A 21,210-nucleotide genomic window follows, 5' to 3' on the forward strand; every position below is an offset into this window, starting at 1 on the left:
TTCTTTAAGGTGCTGTTTCTGAAGCTGAGAAGTCCCTATCTCTACCTACGCCCCAAGGATCTTCAGTTTCTTGCCCAAGACTTTGGAATTCCTCAACAACTGCCTGAATTAGCAGGAGAGAGGGACAATGCCATTTCTCTAACAGGTTCTCTGGGGGGATAACACCCCACCCTGATCAGCCACAGACATAGTCAACCTCCCACTGTAAGGACCATCTTTCACAAGGGTGGGGGCCACATGCTTCTACATACCTGTGAATACTCTTAAGTATTCCAAATTCTTCCAGATAATTCTTCACTACTGTCTGAAAGTTGCTACAAACGGGTATGTGGTAGTTCAGGTTCAGACACCTTTTATTTTCGTTAAACATAAAGGTGCAAAGGCATGTGGTACAGACCAGATAAAAACAGCCATGTGCGCAGACGGACAGAGGACGACAAAGGTCATCTTACCGCCATCCCTCACTCAAAGCGAGCCGTGTGTATGTTCACCCAGCCTTTTTGCCTTTGTCGACATGATTCTCCTCACCAGGAATGCTGCTGCCTTCTCCCGGCCCATTTAATATGGCCCCACGCATATCCACCTTCTCTGGGAAACTGCCTGAACACTCCTCCTGCCAGTCGTGTCCCTTTTGCCGCTGAACTCTACAGCACCGAGTCTGCCTCTCAGTGTTAAAGCTCGGTTATTCAAGTCTCCATGGTCTGCGCCCTGTGTCTCTACATCGTAAGAAGCTTGAACACAGGGGTGGAGCCTTCTATTTTCCATGCGCATTCTCCCTACCAAGCGCTGAGCAAACAGCTGCCGGATAACCTTGCTGCTGCTCTGGGCACTGGTTCCACAGTGCTCTATGAGGACTGGAAGGGCAAGGTCAGAAAACTTCGGGTGAAACTGGGGTCTGAGTCATTGACGTCCCCTCTGCCAAGACACACAGGCTGCCTTATAGGAAACAGTGGCTCAGAAGTAAAACAGATGCAGTGCTGTCCCTGACCCTGCCCAGAGGCTTAGTTCTTGCGGACAGGAGACAGGAACACCTGCAGCTACAGGGCACACAAAGCGGGCAGAGGAGTCACAGGGACCGTGGTGGGGCTCAGCCTTGAGCAAGATGACATCTCCAGCTTCCGCTTCTCCTCCGTCCCTCTGCAGCCCTGAACCACAGGGGCAGTATGAGCTGAGCGTAATGACCAGAGCGGTTCCAAGGCCAGCCTTGGACATCAGAGGCTGGCATTTAAACAAAGTGAGGACTAACAGCTGAGGCTGGGGGACGATGACCCTAACCAGCACCAGATGCTGGCTCACAGCTCCCTGGACGGTGCACACGCCTGCCCTCCACTCCCCGGCCCAGCTTGGGCTGTGGAGCTTTGACACGTACCCACTTTGCGATGGGACAGCCACGTGAGCTCTTCCCTTCCTTCCCCGTGTAGATGACCTTCTCGATACGGATGGCTTTCCCCTTCTCTCCGTACCTGGAGAGGGAGACAGAAGGCACCATTAGCACAGCTGAAGCCCAAAGGAGAGCAAGTCGTGGTAAGAAGGCAAGCCTCAGTGTGTTTCAGCTAGGGTTTCTAGTTACTGTGGGGCAATAGAGAAGGAAGAGAAAGATTTAAATGTTTATTCCGTGTGAAAGCCTCTGCGGACACAGCTCCACTTACAGACTCCCAGGGCCTCTGGTCCACCCGGCTCCGCTCTGTCCCAGGGCAGAAGGTCTCTGATTATTACCTCTGAGCACTCAAACCCAAGGCTCAACACAGGCATTTGTATCCAGCCCTGTTAGCAGAGTTAGTTATTTATAAATTCAGTAAAATGCAATAGACAAAACAAATGGGGAAACCCTTATTATTCTCTTTCAACAATCCCCAACTGACATTTGAACAGATGAGGACAGATAGCTGAGGCCAGGGGGAAGTGACTCTACCCAGCACAAACTGGCTCTGAGATTCCCTAGGACAGTAAACACGTCTGGTTCCTGCATACCCCCCTGCCCTGGCCCATACACGTGTGCACACACTCAGGGATTCACCACATTCAGAGGTGATGAAACTGTGGCCCCCAGAGCTGAACTGACCTGCCCAAGACCACACAGCTACCTGGGGGCAATGGCGGTTAAAGTGCGGCCTTGGAGGTCAGAGAGCTGGGGCTTGAGTGCCAGCGCAGCACTTCCTTGTTACAGGACCACGGCCAGATGACTGAACTTCTCTAAGCCTCAGTTTCCTCATCTGTAAAATGGATATAAAAATGGTTCCTGTCTCCTAGGCTTGGGAAAAGATCAAATGAGATAATCCACAGGGAGTGCATTAAAGTACTCTGAAGTTCCTGGCATGAGGGAAGAGCCCAGTAAATATTAATTATTCTTAATACTGTAAACATCCATCTTGCTGAATTATCTTATTTTTAATAGCCTTTTAGTTTCAAGTACAATAATATTATCGCCTGCAAGTACTGGTTATTTGCCACCTCCTCCTTTCCACTTTCCATGCCTCTATTTCCATCTCTTTTGTGTCTGTACTGGCCAGCCCCTTCCAAAGCACTAGCAGGCATCTTTGCTTATTTCTTGACTTTACTGGAAATGTTTCTAACTACTCATCCCTGGGCATGAAGCTCGCTGACTTTGGGACAGAGATAGAGACTCCCTTACTTTGAAGGGCTCTACTAAGGGTCTCCTGTTCTAAGGATTTTTTTCTTTTCTTTTCTTTTTATTTTTTTTTTTGCTGCACTGGGTCTTCGTTGCTGCACGCGGGCTTTGTCTAGTTGCGGTGAGCGGGGGCTACTCTTTGTTGCGGTGCGCCGGCTTCTCGTTGCGGTGGCTTCTCTTCTTGCGGAGTACGGGCTCTAGGCACGCGGGCTTCAGTAGTTGTGGCACGTGGCTCAGTAGTTGTGCACGGGCTTAGTTACTCCGCGGCATGTGGGATCTTCCCGGACCAGGGCTAGAACCCATGTCCCCTGCAATGGCAGGCGGATTCTTAACCACTGCACCACCAGGGAAGTCCTTGTTCTAAGGATTTTTAATCAAGAATCGATCAATTATATCAAATACATTTTTAGCAACTAAGGACATAGATGATTGAATGGTTTTTCTCCTTTGGTCAATCAACAAGGTACGCTATTTTAACAGACTGTCTAAAGCAAACAATCCTTATATTTCTGTAATAAATCCAATTTGGTCATAGCATATTTTAATATACTAGTTAACAGAGGATAATGTTATCATAGCTACTACATATTCCGTTTTACATATTCTTTATATAAATGCATATGTAGTTACACATAATTCTTTATCTCATCCACTCTACTTCTAGGAATCTCTACCTCAGACCTAACTGTACAAATACACCAAGATTTAGGAACAAGATATTCACTGCTGCATCAACAAGAGACAATTTAGAAAGAACTTAAATACCCAGTATAGGACTGGCTAAATTAACCATAATAAAATAAATGTCCGTGCAATGGAAAACCATGTAGTCGTCAAAAAGGATTCTACAGAATTGTATGTACTGACACGAAAGAAATTAAGTGGGGTGGGGGGTAATAGTTACAAACATGGGGATAGTATGCTTGATCCCATTTTGTTCAAAATTTCTCTATATACATACGTGTATCTTCATAAATGCTTAGAAAAAATAGTAACGTAAGCGTCAAACTTTAAAAAAATTTTTTTTCTTCTAAGAAGGATAATTATTAGAGAGCTTTATTCACTCTAGACTTTTAAAAAACAGCCTTTTATAGACATGTTTTATTTTTGTAATTGGAAACGAAAACAAATATTAAAAAAAAATGCTTCTGGGCTTCCCTGGTGGCACAGTGGTTGAGAGTCCGCCTGCCAATGCAGGGGACACGGGTTCGTGCCCCGGTCCGGGAGGATCCCACATGCCGCGGAGCGGCTGGGCCCGTGAGCCATGGCTGCTGAGCCCGTGCTCTGCAACGGGAGAGGCCACAACAGTGAGAGGCCCTTGTACCGCAAAAAAAAAAAAAAAAAAGTGCTGATCTAAGGTTTCTCTGAGTTCAATGTTCTCTATTTCACTCAAGACCTCAGGAATGAGGTGAAAAGCTGATAACTGCCACATTAAAATTCTAAGGCTATGTTAGTCCCTTATAGAATGTGTTTGGAGACAGGACTCTGGGGAGTTTATATAGCGTGGTCTGGCTCAAGAGGAAAAGACCAGATAGTGCTGCTTTTGTTTGGTTCCTGGAAAACTTTCAGCTCCACAAGCATCTATCAGGAGCGCAGAGCCTGGACGCTCAGTGTGTCCTGGGGTCGCTGTGGGAAGAACAACCTGAGGTGACCATACTGTTCGCACTGGAACAGACAGGATATCGTGTTCCCCACAGGAGGGTGAGCTGAGGACACAGACTAGGGCTTTCTGACCAAGACCTTCCCCACCGTCTCATCCTTGTGAGAAATGCTTCCTGTAGTGAACTTCATATTTGAGAGCAAATAAAAGGGCCAAGCACTGTCTGATCAGTTAGAATTTTTTTTTTTTTTTTTTTTTTTTTAACCAGAACTGTCTCTGTGTTTAAAGACAACCAACCAACTCTGGATTTAGTTCTTTTTTCTTAAATGTCTTACTTTCCGGCCTATCATTAAGAGGCTAGGATACAGGTGAACTCCTAGACCCTAAACTAAGTCTGGAAGGGTAGGCTGAAACCTTATTCTAAAGGGTAACTTCATCGTCTTAGCCAGTGATTCTCAAAGGTGGTGCTGGGACCAGCATCCCCTGGAAACTTGGGAGGAATGCAGACTCTCGGGTCCCATCCCAGACCTGCTGGGTCAGAAACCCCGGGGTGGGGCCCAGCGATCTGTGCTTTCACAAGTCCTCCAGAGACCTGAAGCATGCTTGATAACTGATCTAAAGTTATCAGCTTGATAACCGCTGATCTAAAGTTGTGATTCTTCAGGGTTACCTTTATCACACATTAATGAGACCAGTTCCCCCCAAACTCAGAGGATTTGCTGGCACGGTGTTGGTGCTTTCATTCCTAGAATGAACATTTAATGAACTCCTAGGTTGCAGAGAATCCCCTTTCCAGTTAGAGGACATGTGGCGCTGTGCAGCAGGCCATTCTCAGATATGGGTTTGAACACCTGACTCCAATTATCTATGACAACAAGGACCTGGGTACCCAGGAGGTATGGAACCCATTAACAAATCTGATAATATTTTAGGACTTGCTTTCAACCTCCTCCTTTCACAGTCTTTCCCAGATAAACTAAAAGCACCAACATCCCCTGGATTTCAGTTTTCTTCCCTCTTTGCCTTGGCCAACTCCTGGCAGTGGAGTGGTCCTGCAGAGTAAGGGTTGGGCGGGAAGTCTAGAGAAAGAGACAGCCTGGATCATTCACAAACTAGACCCCCGTCCAGGTGATTTTCAGCAATCATTCATTCCCCTCCTGTTCCAGAAGGAGCTTAAAAAGATGTCTATGTGATAAAAATAACAGGTGATGAAATCAGAGTAAAGGGGGAAACAGATACACATGATGTTGTTATGTAAAATGCAGACGGTGGGATCTTGTGCATATTTTTAAGAGATGAGCCTAGAACATTTCATCACATGAGAAATCAAGGAAGCTAATGAAGACTCCTTAGGGTCATGTCAAAAGGACTCAGGAGTGAACCTGAATAGGCTCCCACGGGCCAAAGATGAGAAATTACGTTCCTCCTAATGAGGATACACAAATCTGGCTCTAAGCTTACTAGCAGCCAACATTAAGATGGAAACACAATCTGTTCCATGATTTACAAGGCCCTTAAGATAAAAATAAACCAGTTGCTGAGGAAAAACACAAGTATTCCTGGTCTTGAGAGGAATTCCTCCCTTGGATCAGTTTCTGGAGAATCTACACTTGGCTGTTATTTTTAAAGCAATGACAAAAAAAAAAAAAAAGGACAAATCTCAACTTTATCATTATCTCTTAATCCTTGTTTCAAAACATACTCTTCTATAACTAAAAGTTATTGAGAGAGCTGTCTAGAAATCTTGCAAAATTGCTACCAAAAAACAAACACACATAAAAACTGTCCCAGATCAAACTTGTACATTTGACTCCCCTGCAGCCCTCAACCTGTAAACAATAGTGTCAAGATTCCTCACAAAAATCTCTGGCCAAAAAGAATGCTCAACATCATTAATCATTAGAGAAGTGCAAACCAAAACTACAATGAGGTATCATCTCACACTAGTCAGAATGGCCATCATCAAAAAATCCACAAACCATAAATGCTGGAGAGGGTGTGGAGAAAAGGGAACCCTCTTGCACTGCTGGTGGGAATGTAAATTGATACAGCCACTATGGAGAACAGTATGGAGGTTCCTTAAAAAACTACAAATAGAACGACCATACGACCCAGCAATCCCACTACTGGGCATATACCCTGAGAAACCCATAATTCAAAGAGTCATGTACCACAATGTTCATTGCAGCTCTATTTACAATAGCCAGGACATGGAAGCAACCTAAGTGTCCATCCACAGATGAATGGATAAAGAAGATGTGGCACATATATACAATGGAATACGACTCAGCCATAAAAAGAAACAAAATTGAGTCACTTGTAGTGAGGTGGATGGACCTAGAGTCTGTCATACGGAGTGAAGTAAGTCAGAAAAAGAAAAACAAATACCGTATGCTAACACATATATGGAATCTAAAAAAAAAAAAAAAAAAAGGTAATGAAGAACCTAGGGGCAAGATGGGAATAAAGACGCAGACCTACTAGAGAATGCACTTGAGGACACAGGGAGGGGGAAGGGTAAGCTGGGACAAAGTGAGAGAGTGGCATGGACATATATACACTACCAAACGTAAAACAGATAGCTGGTGGGAAGCAGCCGCATAGCACAGGGAGATCAGCTCGGTGCTTTGTGACCACATAGAGGAGTGGGATAGGGAGGGTGGGAGGGAGGGAGACGCAAGAGGGAAGAGATATGGGGATATATGTATAGCTGATCCACTTTGTTATAAAGCAGAAACTAACACACCACTGTAAAGCAATTACACTCCAATAAAGATGTTAAAAAAAAAAAGACTCGCTGGCCAAAATAATGCCCGCTCCAACCTCGAAGCTGTAACACATACACATGTGGGCACATGCAGGCGTGCATGAATAACCCACACACTGTTTTAAATGTTTCATTCTCACCAACAATGCACTAGGGTTCCCTTTTCTCTACATCCTTGCCAACATTTGTTATTTGTAGACTTTTTGATGATTCTTATGGACTCAGAGGTGCTCTTTCAATCCGTCTTGAATTTACAGATTGGGTCTTGGATCAAATGCTTTTCTGATGGGCTTCTATGAACATAAATGTTTCCAGATGGTACACGATAAGTGTTTACAGCAGATCACTGTGCTCCACCCATCTTACCTTTTATTCATTCAGGGATATCACTACAGTTATTTAGTTCAAAATCATGTTCCCTGCTATATTAATGACAGTATTAGTTACCCTGGTCAGACAAAACCTGGTCCCCAAATTTGTAGAAATTCTAAGCTATAATTCTCAGCCCCCAGCCTTCCATACATCTGTATGTCTACGTATATGTATGAGCAAACATGTTTATGTCTTACATAATTTACGCCTTTACTATTAAAATACTAACGTTTGTTATAAAAATGCAGTCAGTAAATGCAGATATGATGTAGACACCCTGTATGTAACATTTACTAGTAAGCACTACGTGCTTTCCAGACATCAATTCAGTTTATCCTCGTAACTCTCCTCCAATGTATGTACTTTTATTTTCTCCATTTTGCAGATAAGAAAACCGAGTCACAGAGAAGTAAAGCAACTTACCAAAGAACTCATCAGTAAGTGGAAGGGCCAGGACTGGACCTTAGTCTAGCTCCAGTGTCCATATGCTCTCAATCACCAAGCTATTTTTACCTCTCTACACACTGGAACTCACAGTATTTAATATCTACTGTGGACACGTACATAGATTTTAAAGTTTCTATCTGTACAAAACTGCTTAAAAAAGCAAAACAGAGCTGTCAAGTAAAAGCCCTATAGTCTTGAGTTCGAATTGGAAGTGTATATAAACTCAGTGTATGTATTTAATCACTAAACAGTAGCAAAAATAAAAAACCTACACATACATCTTGGCTCTTTCTACTGAAATGGCCTAGAAAAATGAGCACCCCCAGCACCCAGAGTCTGTTTTCTAAATATTTCTTCCCCCAATAAAAATACGAGAAATCAAGAACTCCTAGGATCATGTCAAAAGGACTCGGGAGACAATGTGAATAGGTGCCCACTGGCCAAAGACGAGGCATACATTTCTCCTATTGGTGGTACAAAACACCACCTAGGAAGTAATTTTGAAAGAAAGAAACAATCTGATTCTGATCAAGCCTTTAGATCTAACCAATTTACACGACACAGGGCAGAAGAACCTGTTAAACAATACCACAGGAAAGGTAGCAGCAAACTTCAGACCATGAGAAACTCTACAGGACATACAACCATTTAACCCCATTTCTTTAATAAAAATTATTTCAAGGAAGAGTGAGATAAAAGGGGATTACGGGGATCTGTAAAGGGCAGACCGATAGACAGAAAGAAACCCTGGGCACTGGGGATGAAAATCCCACATTCAACTTTCCAGTCTGTGTATCAGGGATTCCTTTCTGTAGGCTGTCTAGTATAAGGCAATGAAAACGAGATGTGCTTAAAATCCATATTCTGTTAACAACTTGCCCACTTCTCCTTGGACATCTGTGCATCACTCACCGCTCCTCCATGAGTTCCCGGATGGAGGCTACCGTGGGGCCAGATCCCAGATGAGTATAATACGGACCTTCATCTTTCTCCACTATTTGTTCTGCAGAAATAGAAAGTAAACATTATTTGGAGACATCAATTCATTAATATTAATTTAGGAAGGCACACCATCAATAGGAAAATTAATGGCATAGTACAAAACAGGAAATTCAATGGCTTATAAACATGTGGAAATATGTTCACCCCCATTCGAAATCAGGAAATACAAATTAAAATCACAGTGAAACACCATTACACACAGACCAAATTGGCAAAAATTTAGAAATCTGATAAAACTATGCATTATCAAGACTGAGGCTTAACCACTCTGGAATTTAGTTTATCATTATACATAATCTAGACCAGAGGTCAGCAAACCACTCCACTCCTAGATACAGACCCAAACCAGCTGAAAGCAAGGACTCAAACAACACCTGTATGCAGTGTTCATTGCAGCATTACTACAAGAGCCAAAAGGTGAAAACAACACAAGTGTCCATCAACAGATGAACAAAATGTGGTATATCCATACAGCAGGATATTATTCGACCATGAGAAGGATTTATTCTGACATGTGCTATAACACGGATGAACCTGGAAAATGTTAGGCTAAGTGAAATAAGCCAGACACAAGAGGACAAATATTGTATGATTCCACTTACAGGATATATCTAGAATAGGTAAATTCATAGAGGTAAAAATCAGATTAGAGGTTACCAGCCGCTGGGAGGAGTGGGGGATGGGGACTTATCACTTAATAGGTAGAGTTTCTGTTTAGTGTTGAAACACTTTCAGAAATAGTGGTGATGGTTGCACGATACTGTGGATGTAATTAATGCCACTAAACTATACACTAAATAATGGTTAAAATGGCAAATCTTGTATTATGTATGTTTTACCACAGTTCAAAAAAGAGAAAGGAATGAAGTACTGATACGTGCTACAATGTGGACGAACCTTCAAAAACATTACAATAAGTGAAAAAGTCAGACACAAAATATCACATATATCCCGTGATTCCATTCATACGAAATAATCCAGGATAGGTAAAGCCATAGAAACAGAAAGCAGAATGGTGGTTGCCAGAGGCTGGGAGGAGGGAGGAATGGAGAGTTACTACTTAATGGGTATAGGATTTTATTTTAGAAGGATGAAAGGAACTAGATAGAGGTGATTATTTCACAATATTGTGAATGTACTAAATGTCAGTGAATTGTACACTTTAAAATGATTAATTTGGGGGGGGAGAACCTTCAAGATGGCAGAGGAGTAAGACATGGATGATCACTTTCCTCCCGACAAATACATCAGAAATACATCTACACGTGGAAAAACTCCTACAGAACACCTACTGAATGCTGGCAGAAGACCTCAGACTTCCCAAAAGGCAGGAAACTCCCCACATACTTGGATAGGGCAAAAGAAAAAACGAAGACAAAAGAATAGGGACAAAAGAACGTGCACCTCTGGGAAGGAGCTGGGAAGGAGGAAAAGTTTCCACACACTAGGAAGCCCCTTCACTGGAGGAGACGGGGGTAGGCGGAGGGAAGCTTCGGAGCCGCGGAGGAGAGCGCAGCCACTGGGGTGCGGAGGGCAAAGCGGAGAGATTCCAGCACAGAGGATCGGCGCCGACCAGCACTCACCAGCCTGAGAGGCTTGTCTGCGCACCCGCAGGGGCGGGCGGGGGCTGGGAGCTGAGGCTCGGGGCTTCGGAGGTCAGACCCCAGGGAGAGGACTTGGGTTGGCTGCGTGAACACAGCCTGAAGGGGGCTAGTGCGCCACAGCTAGCTGGGAGGGAGTTCGGGAAAAAGTCTGGACCTGCTGAAGAGGCAAGAGACCATCCTTTCAGCGTGCTCGAGGAGAGAGCATTCCTCCCCAGTGTGCCCACCGAAAGGCAGAGCACCGCCTAAGCAAGCTCCAGAGACGGGCATGAGCCGCGGCTATCAGCTCGGACCCCACAGACAGGCACGAAACACTAAGGCTGCTGCTGCAGCCACCAAGAATCCTGTGTGCGAGCACAGGTCACTATCCACACACCCCCAGGAGCCTGTGCAGCCCGCCACTGCCAGGGTCCCGAGGAACAGGGACAACTTCCCTGGGAGAACACACGGCGCACCTCAGGCTGTTGCAACGTCACGCCGGTCTCTGCCGCTGGAGGCTCCCCCTGCATTGCAGTTATGACTACTGTACCCCTCCCTCCCCCCGGCCTGAGTGAGCAAGAGCCCCCTAATCAGCCGCTCCTTTAACCCCCTCCTGTCTGGCCGGGAACAGATGCCCGAGGGCGACCTACACAGAGAGGCGGGGCCAGAACCAAAGCTGAACCCCGGGAGCCGTGCGAACAAAGAAGAGAAAGGGCAATCTCTCTATGCAGCCCAGGGAGCAGCAGATTAAATCCCCACAATCAACTTGATGAACCGTGCCTCTGTGGAACACCTGACTAGACAACGAACGTTCCCAAAATTGAGGGAGCGGACTTTGGGAGCAACGGTAGACTTGGGGATTGCTGTTTGCAACTGATTTGTTTCTGATTTTTATATTTATTTTAGTTTAGTTTTTAGTGCTTGTTATCACTGGTGGATTTATTAGTTTGGTTTCTTATTTTTATTATTTTTTCATTTTATTATTGTATTAATTTATTTTTCTTCCTTTTTTCTTCTTCCTTTTCTTCTGAGCCGTGTGGCTGACAGGGTCTTGGTGCTCCAGCCGGGTGCCAAGCCTGAGCCACCGAGGTGGGAGAGCTGAGTCCAGGACATTGGACCACCAGAGACCTCCCGGCCCCATGTAATATCAATTGTTGAGAGCTCTTGCAGAGATCTCCAGCTCAACACTAAGACCCAGCTCCACCCAGCGGCCAGCAAGCTCCAGTGCTGGACGCCCCATACCAAACAACTAGCAAGAGAGGAACACAACCCCACCCATTAGCAGAGAGGCTGCCTAAAATCATACTAAGGTCACAGACACCCCAAAACGCACCACCGGACACAGCCCTGCCCACCAGAAAGACAAGGTCCAGCCCCACCCACCAGAACACAGGCACCAGTCCCCACTACCAGGAAGCCTACACACAAGCCACTGACCAAACCTCACTCACTGGGGGCAGACACCAAAAACAACGGGAACTACAAACTTGCAGCCTGTGAAAAGGAGACCCCAAACACAGTAAGTTTAAAAAAATGAGAAGACAGCGAAATATGCAGATCAAGGAGCAAGGTAAAACCCACCAGACCAAACAAATGAAGAGGAAATAGGCAGTCTACCTGAAAAAGAATTCAGAGTAATGATAGTAAAGATGATCCAAAATCCTGGAAATAGAATGGAGAAAATACAAGAAACGTTTAACAAGGATCTAGGAGAACTAAAAAGCAAACAAACAATGATGACCAACACAATAAATGCAATTTAAAATTCTCTAGAAGGAATCAATAGCAGAATAACTGAGGCAGAAAAACAGGTAAGTGACCTGGAAGATAAAATAGTGGAAATAACTACCACAGAGCAGAATAAAGAAAAAAGAATTGAGGACCGTCTCTGAGACCTCTGGGACAACACTAAATGTACCAACATTTGAATTATAGGGGTCCCAGAAGAAGAAGAGAAAAAGAAAGGGACTGAGAAAATATTTGAAGAGATTATAGTTGAAAACTTCCCTAATAGGGGAAAGGAAATAGTCAAGTCCAAGAAGCACAGAGAGTCCCATATGGGATAAATCCAAGGAGAAACATGCCAAGACACATATTAATCAAAAACTAAAAACAAAGTTATTTAATTTAACAAAAATTAAATACAAAGAAAAATACTAAAACCAGCAAAAATATTAAAAGCAACAAATAACATACAAAGGAATCCCCATAAGGTTAACAGCTGATCTTTCAGCAGAAACTCTGCAAGCCAGAAGGGAGTGGCAGGACATATTTAAAGTGATGAAAGGGAAAAACATACAACCAAGATTACTCTAGCCAGTAAGGATCTCATTCAGATTTGACAGAGAAATTAAAACCCTTACAGACAAGCAAAAGTTAAGAGAATTCAGCACCACCAAACCAGCTTTACAACAAACGCTAAAGGAACTTCTCTAGGCAGGAAACACAAGAGAAGGAAAAGACCTACAAAAACAAACCAAACCAATTAAGAAAATGGTAATAGGAACATATATATCAATAACTACCTTAAATGTAAATGGATTAAATGCTCCAACAAAAGACACAGACTGGCTGAATGGATACAAAAACAAGACCCATATATATGCTGTCTACAAGAGACCCACGTCAGACCTAGGGACACATACAGACTGAAAGTGAGGGGATGGAAAAAGATACTCCATGCAAATGAAATGAAAAACAAAAGAAAGTTGGAGCAGCAATTCTTATATCGGACAAAATAGACTTTAAAATAAAGATTATCACAAGAGACAAAGAAGGACACTACATAATGATCAAGGGACCAATCCAAGAAGAAGATATAACAATTTTAAGTATTTATCCACCCAGCATAGGAGCACCTCAATACATAAGGCAAATGCTAACAGACATAAAAGGGGAAATCGACAGTAACACAATAATAGTATGGGACTTTAACACCCCACTTTCACCAAAAGACAGATCATCCAAAATGAAAATGAATAAGGAAACACAAGTTTTAAATGACACATTAGACGAGATGGATTTATCTGATATTTATAGGACATTCCATCCAAAAACAACAGAATACACTTTCTTCTCAAGTGCTCATGGAACATTCTCCAGGATAGATCATATCTTGGGTCACAATCAAGCCTCAGTAAATTTAAGAAAATTGAAATTGTATCAAGTATCTTTTCCGATCACAACACTATGACACTAGATATCAATTACAGGAAAAAACTGTAAAAAATAAAAACACATGGAGGCTAAACAATACACTACTAAATAACCAAGAGATCACTGAAGAAATCAAAGAGGAAATCAAAAAATACCTAGAAAAAAATGATAATAAAAACACGACGACTCAGAAAAACAAGTACCATATGCTAACACATATATATATGGAATCTAAAAAAAAAAAAAAGGTTCTGAAGAACCCAGGGGCAGGACAGGAATAAAGATGCAGACCTACTAGAGAATGGACTTGAGGACACAGGGAGGGGGAAGGGTAAGCTGGGACAAAGTGAGAGAATGGCATGAACATATATACACTACCAAATGTAAAATAGCTAGCTAGTGGGAAGCAGCTGCATAGCACAGGGAGATCAGCTCGGTGCTTTGTGACCACCTAGAGGAGAGGGATAGGGAGGGTGGGAGGGAGACGTAGAGGGAGGAGACATGGGGATATATGTATATGTATAGTTGATTCACTTTGTTATAGGGCAGAAACTAACACACCACTGTAAAGCAATTATACGCCAATAAAAGTGTTAAAAAAAAAAAAAAAAAGCACAAAACACGATGACCCAAAACGTATAGGATGCAGCAAAAGGAGTTCTAAGAGGAACTTTACAGCAATACAATCCTACCTCAAGAAACAAGAAAAATCTCAAATAAACAACCTAACCTTACCCCTAAAGCAATTAGAGAAAGAAGAACAAAAATACCCCAAAGTTAGCAGAAGGAAAGAAATCGTAAAGATCAGATCAGAAATAAATGAAAAAGAAATGAAGGAAACAATAGCAAAGATCAATAAAACTAAAAGCTGGTTCTTGGAGAAGATAAAATTGATAAACCATTAGCCAGACTCATCAAGAAAAAATGGGAGAAGACTCAAATCAATAGAATTAGAAGGGCTTCCATGGTGGCACAGTGGTTGAGAGTCCGCCTGCCGATGCAGGGGACACAGGTTGGTGCCCCGGTCCAGGAAGATCCCACATGCCACGGAGCGGCTGGGCCCGTGAGCCATGGCCGCTGAGGCTGCGTGTCCGGAGCCTGTGCTCCGCAGCGGGAGAGACCACAACAGAGAGAGGCCCGTGTACAGCAAAAACAAAAAAAAAAAAAAAAAAAAGAATTAGAAAGCAAATAGGAGAAGTAACAACTAACACTGCAGAAATACAAAGGATCATGAGAGATTATTACAAGCAACTATATATGCCAATAAAATGGACAACCTGTAGGAAATGCACAAATTCTTAGAAAAGAACAACCTTCCGAGACTGAACCAGGAAGAAATAGAAAATATAAACAGATCAATCACAAGCACTGAAATTGAGACTGTGATTAAAAATCTGCCAAAAAACAAAAGCCCAGGACCCGATGGCTTCACAGGTGAATTCTATCAAACATTTAGAGAAGAGCTAACACCTATCTTTCTCAAACTCTTCCAAAATATAGCAGAGGAACACTCCCAAACTCATTCTATGAGGCCACCATCACCCTGATACCAAAACCAGACAAAGATGTCACAAAGAAAGAAAACTAGAGGCCAGTATCACTGATGAACGTAAGATGCAAAAATCCTCAACAGATTATAGCAAACAGAATCCAAGAGCACATTAAAAATATCATACACCATGATTAAGTGGAGTTTACCCCAGGAATGCAAGGATTCTTCAATATAGACAAATGAATGTGATACACCATATTAACAAATTGAAGGATAAAAACCATATGATCATCTCAATAGATGCAGAGAAAGCTTTCGACAAAATTCAACACCGATTTATGATATAAACCCTGCAGAAAGTAGGCATGGAGGGAACTTACCTCAACATAATAAAGGCCATATAGGACAAACCCACAGCCAACATCATTCTCAGTGGTGAAAAACTGAAACCATTTCCTCTAAGATCAGGAACAAGACAAGGTTGTCCACTCTCACCACTATTATTCAACATAGTTTTGGAAGTTTTAGCCACAGCAATCAGAGAAGAAAAAGAAATAAAAGGAATCCAAATCGGAAAAGAAGTAAAGCTGTCACTGTTTGCAGATGACATGACACTGTACATAGAGAATCCTAAAGATGCTACCAGAAAACTACTAGAGCTAATCAATGAATTTGGTAAAGTAGCAGGATAGAAAATTAATGCACAGAAATCTCTGGCATTCCTATACACTAATGATGAAAAATCTGAAAGAGAAATTAAAAAAACATTCCCATTTACCACTGTAACAAAAAGAATAAAATACCTAGGAATAAACCTACCTAAGGAGACAAAAGACCTGTATACAGACAACTATAAGACACTGATGAAAGAAATTAAAGATGAAACAAACAGATGGAGAGATATACCATGTTCTTGGATTGGAAGAATCAACATTGTGAAAATGACTATACTACACAAAGCAATCTATAGGTTCAATGCAATCCCTACCAAACTACCAATGGCATTTTTCACAGAACTAGAAGAAAAAGTTTCACAATTTGTATGGAAACATAAAAGACCCTGAATAGCAAAGCAACCTTGAGAAAGAAAAACGGAGCTGGAGGAATCTGGCTCTCTGACCTCAGGCTATAATACAAAGCTACGGTAATCAAGACAGTGTGGTACTGGCACAAAAACAGAAATATAGATCAATGGATAGAAAGCCCAGAGATAAACCCACGCACATATGGTCACCTTATCTTTGATAACGGAGGCAAGAGTATACAATGGAGAAAAGACAGTGTCTTCAATAAGTGGTGCTGGGAAAACTGGACAGCTACATGTAAAAGAATGAAATTAGAACACTCCCTAACACCACACACAAAAATAAACTCAAAATGGATTAAAGACCTAAATATAAGGCCAGACACTATCAAACTCTTAGAGGAAAACATAGGCAGGACACTCCTTGACATAAATCATAGCTAGGTCCCTTTTGACCCACCTCCTAGAGAAATGGAAATAAAAACAAACAAATGGGACCTAATGAAACTTCAAATCTTTTGCACAGCAAAGGAAACCATAAGACAAAAAGACAACCCTCAGAATGAGAGAAAATATTTGCAAACGAAGCGACTGACAAAGGATTAATCTCCAAAATATACAAGCAGCTCATGCAGCTCAATATCGAAAAAACAAACAACTCAATCCAAAAATGGTCAGAAGACCTAAATAGACATTTCTCCAAAGAAGGTATAAAGATTGCCAACAAACACATGAAAGGATGCTCAAGATCACTAATCACTAGAGAAATGCAAATCAAAACCACAATGAGGGGACTTCACCGGTGGCACAGTGGTTAAGAATCCACCTGCCAATGCAGGGGACATGGGTTCAAACCCCGGTCCGGGAAGATCTCACATGTCGTGGAGAGGCTATGCCCATGTGCCGCAACTACTGAAGCCATGTGCCCTAGAGCCCGCAAGCCACAACTACTGAGCCCATGCACCGCAACTACTGAAGCCCGCACAACTAGAGCCCGTGCTCCACAACAAGAGAAGCCACCGCAATGAGAAGCCTGTGCGCCGCAACGAGTAGCCCCCACTCAATGCAACTAGAGAAAGCCTGTACGCAGCAACGAAGACCAAATGCAGCCAAAAATAAATAAATACATTTATAAAAACAAACACACAAACCACCATGAGGTATCACCTCACACCAGTCAGAATGGCCATCATCAAAAAATCTACAAACAATAATTGCTGGAGAGGGTGTGGAGAAAAGGGAACCCTCTTGCACTGTTGGTGGGAATGTAAATTGGTACAGCCACTATGGAGAACAGTATGGAGGTTCCTTAAAAAGACTACAAATAGAACTACCATACGACCCAGCAACCCCACTACTGGGAACATACCCTGAGAAAACCATAATTCAAAACGAGTCATGTAACACAATTTTGACTGCAGCACTATTTACAATAGCCAGGACATGGAAGCAACTTAAGTGTCCATCCACAGATGAATGGATAAAGAAGATGTGGCACATATATACAATGGAATATTACTCAGCCATAAAAAGAAACAAAATTGAGTTATTTGTAGTGAGGTAGATGGACCCAGAGTCTGTCATACAGAGTGAAGTAAGTCAGAATGAGAAAAACAAATACCGTATGCTAACACATATATATGGAATCTAAGAAAAAAATCGTTCTGATGAACCTAGGGGCAGGACAGGAATAAAGACGCAGACGTAGAGAATGGACTTGAGGACACGGGGAGGGGGAAGGGTAAGCTGGGACGAAGTGAGAGAGTGGCATGGACATATACACACTACCAAATGTAAAATAGATAGCTAGTGGGAAGCAGCCGCATAGCAGAGGGAGATCAGTTCTGTGCTTTGTGACCACCTGGAGGGGAGGACTAGGGAGGGTGGGAGGGAGACGCAAGAGGGAGGGGATATGGGGATATATGTATACGTATAGCTGATTCACTGTGTTACAGGGCAGAAACTAAGACAACACTGTAAAGCAATTATACTCCAATAAAGATGTTAAAAATAAATAAATTTTATGTTATGTGAAGTTCACCACAATTAAAAGAAACTATTGATTCACACAACAACATGGATGATTTTTAAATGAATTTTTCTAAGTGAAAGAAATGAGACTCAAAAGACGATGTAACAGTAACTCTGGAAAATACTACATTGACTGGATACCATAAGGCTACAAACAAAAAGAACTTTACACAAATACTGTACTACAGTGCGTAAATTTGTTTCGTGTCTAGGGAGACATACAACTAAACGCGATGTGTTATCCTACAATGGGTCCTATAACAGAAAAAGGACTTTAGTGGAAAAACTGACGAAATCCAAAGAGTCTATAGTTAATAGTATTGTGCCAACATTAACGTCTGTTTTAAATGCACCATAAATATGTAAGATGTTTATATTATGGGATGCTGGATAAAGGGCATACAGGGACTCTCTGTGCCAACTCTGCAACTCCTCTATAAATGTAAAATTATTTTGTAGTAAGAAGTTAATAAAACGAACAAGCAAAAACAAGAAACTATGCAGGGGACCCTAATTTGCTGATCCTGTCCTAGAGGAAATCTTGGCCACATGCATCAAAAAATGTACAAGGATTTTCACAGCAACATATTTGCAGTAGTCAAAATGGGAAACAACCCATAATCCAGCAACAGTGGAATGGATAAATAAAACACAGTAGAATCATATAATGGCATATATCCAGCAATGAGAACTGACAAACTGCAACAACATGGTTGAATACTATACCACCATAGTTAGTGAAAGAAGCACAGCACAGAATACAGTAAGATTATATCTAAGTGACATTCAAAACCAGGTTCAACAAAACTATACTGTTTAGAGATCCATACATAGGTGGTAAAATTATTAAATTGAAATATAAAATATAAAAAAAATGATTTTTTGCCTACAAAAATAGCAATTTCATACAGCTCAATCTTAAAGAAATACAAGGAAATCATTGTCACAAGTCAAGAGAGTGGTCGCCTCTGCGGGACGGGAGAGGAATGTGATTGGGAAAGGTATACAGGGGACTTCTGGGGAACTGGAAAGGGCCTACTTTTTGATTTAGGTGATGGTTACACAGGTGTTCATTTTATAAATTTTCATTAAACTGTACATGAATGCTTTGTGTACTTGCCTATATACGGAGTTCACAATTTTTAAAAGGTAAAAAATTAATGTCATACCTGTTCTATGCAGAACATCACGCTCAGTTTTATGGGGAAAGCGAGAAGGACAAAACTAATTGGGGCTTTAAAAAGTGTATGGCCTAGTTGGGTAGATAAGACCCATATATAAGAAGATACCTTATAGCATTTCCAGTCAATGGGGAAAGATTAATTTTTCAATGCATGGTGTTGGAACAACTGAGGAAAAAATTTTGCTCCACACTTAATAACTTACCCCAAAATACATTCCAAGTGGTTGAAAGATTTAAATACAAAAAATTAAATTATACAAGTTCTAGAAGAAAAACAATGGATGAGTTTTTAAAAATAATCATAGAAGTGGGAAGGTCTTCTCTAAGTATAACATGAAATTCTGAAGCCAACACACACACACCAAAAACTCTGATAAATATAACTAAAGAAAAATTTATAGTAATAACTACCAAAAGTCAAGCCAAAAGGCAAATACTGGGGAGAAATATCTGGAACTCACACCAGACAAACACTGCTCTCTTTAACAGATCAAGAACTCCTACAGCTAAATAAGGTCAATAATACAAGAGATAAATGAAAAAAAGATAAAACTGGTTCTTTGAAAGGGAATGAAAATGGGTCAAACGTATGTAAAGGTACAATAAAGTACCAGTTTTACCTTTCAGATGAGTCACCATCAAAGTCTGATAACTCCTCCTGTTGGTGAGGGTACAGGAAAACAGGCAGTATGGAAAGTAATTTAGCAATATACTAAAATTACAAATGCCCAATCTGTTTGACTCAGTAATTTCAAAGAATGTCAAATTCTTCTAAGCATTTATTTTTAGGAATTTGGATATACTTGCATATGTACAAAGTGATAACTGTATATACAAGAATACTCACTGCATCTTTTTTAAAATAAATTTATTTATTTATTTTTGGCTGTGTTGGGTCTTCATTGCAGCGCACGGGCTTTCTCTAGTTGTGTCGAGCGGGGGCTACTCTTTGTTACGGTGCGCAGGCTTCTCATCGCGGTGGCTTCTCTTTGTTGCGGAGCACGGGCACTAGGCGCGCGGGCTTCAGTAGTTGTGGCACGCGGGCTCAGTGGCTGTGGCTCGCGGGCTTAGTTGCTCCTCGGCACGTGGGATCTTCCTGGACCAGGGCTCAAACCCGTGTCCCCTGCATTGGCAGGCGGATTCTTAACCACTGCGCCACCAGGGAAGTCCCTCACTGCATCATTTTTAATGGCAAAGTATCAGAAACTTAAATGTCCATAATACATTATGTATTATAAATACATTATAGCACAACCATATAATGGAATACTAAGCAGCTATCAAAAGGAGTTTGGCAGCTTCAGATTTACTGACCAGAAAATAACCTCCAAGATATTTTAAGTGGGGAAACAAGCAAATTTCAGTATAGCATGTGTAATATGCTATAGCTAGTATACACACACAATCACATATACATTAGTATATACACACACATATGCAAGCCTAAAGGTGTATATGTCATTACCCACACTAAGAATAAGGGTAAGAGTTAAGACCCATGTTGTGAAAATGAGTTCAGTTGTATTCCTAGTTTAAAACAAGCAAACAAAAGGTTGGCAACGGTATGTGCATCCCAGTAGATGAACTGATGCAAGTTGTCTATCACTTATGGTTTCTGCTCATGGAGACTCTTCATCCCCCCTTGTATTATTGTCATGGTCTCCTAACTGGTCTCAGCCCTCTGAGGTCATCCTACCTAATACCACCAGTTATGCTTCCGAAACAGAAATCTGATCAGACCAGTTCCCACTGATGACTCCATGCTAGACAGGAGACAGAACCCAAATTCCAGAACACAGTCCATAAGGCCCCCGAGGAGCCATCTCTGCACACTGCCCAGCCTTGCATCCTGCGACAGCTACCACAGCTTCTTTTACACAGCCATGCAATACTCCTGTGTCTTGAAACACGTTTTCTCGTTGACCAC

The 21,210-nt window shown here is 42.0% G+C and overlaps 1 protein-coding gene across 5 annotated transcripts in view; it reads right to left on the reverse strand.

The window, feature by feature from the left end:
* The window catches only part of TET3 (tet methylcytosine dioxygenase 3), a 109,425-nt gene that overhangs the window by 17,559 nt on the left and 70,656 nt on the right, over nucleotides 1–21,210 (reverse strand). For all 5 annotated transcript variants that reach the window (XM_029231474.1, XM_029231476.1, XM_029231473.1 and 2 more), the window contains 2 exons: nucleotides 8,728–8,818; nucleotides 1,370–1,463 (listed from right to left, as the gene is read on the reverse strand). In XM_029231474.1, coding sequence (XP_029087307.1) covers nucleotides 1,370–1,463; nucleotides 8,728–8,818 — 185 coding nt within the window. The remainder of the gene's footprint in view (nucleotides 1–1,369; nucleotides 1,464–8,727; nucleotides 8,819–21,210) is intronic.

This window comes from Monodon monoceros, unplaced genomic scaffold (assembly GCF_005190385.1).
Source record: "Monodon monoceros isolate NGI ecotype Baffin Bay Population unplaced genomic scaffold, NGI_Narwhal_1 Super_Scaffold_19, whole genome shotgun sequence".
NCBI classification, from domain to species: Eukaryota; Metazoa; Chordata; class Mammalia; order Artiodactyla; family Monodontidae; genus Monodon; species Monodon monoceros.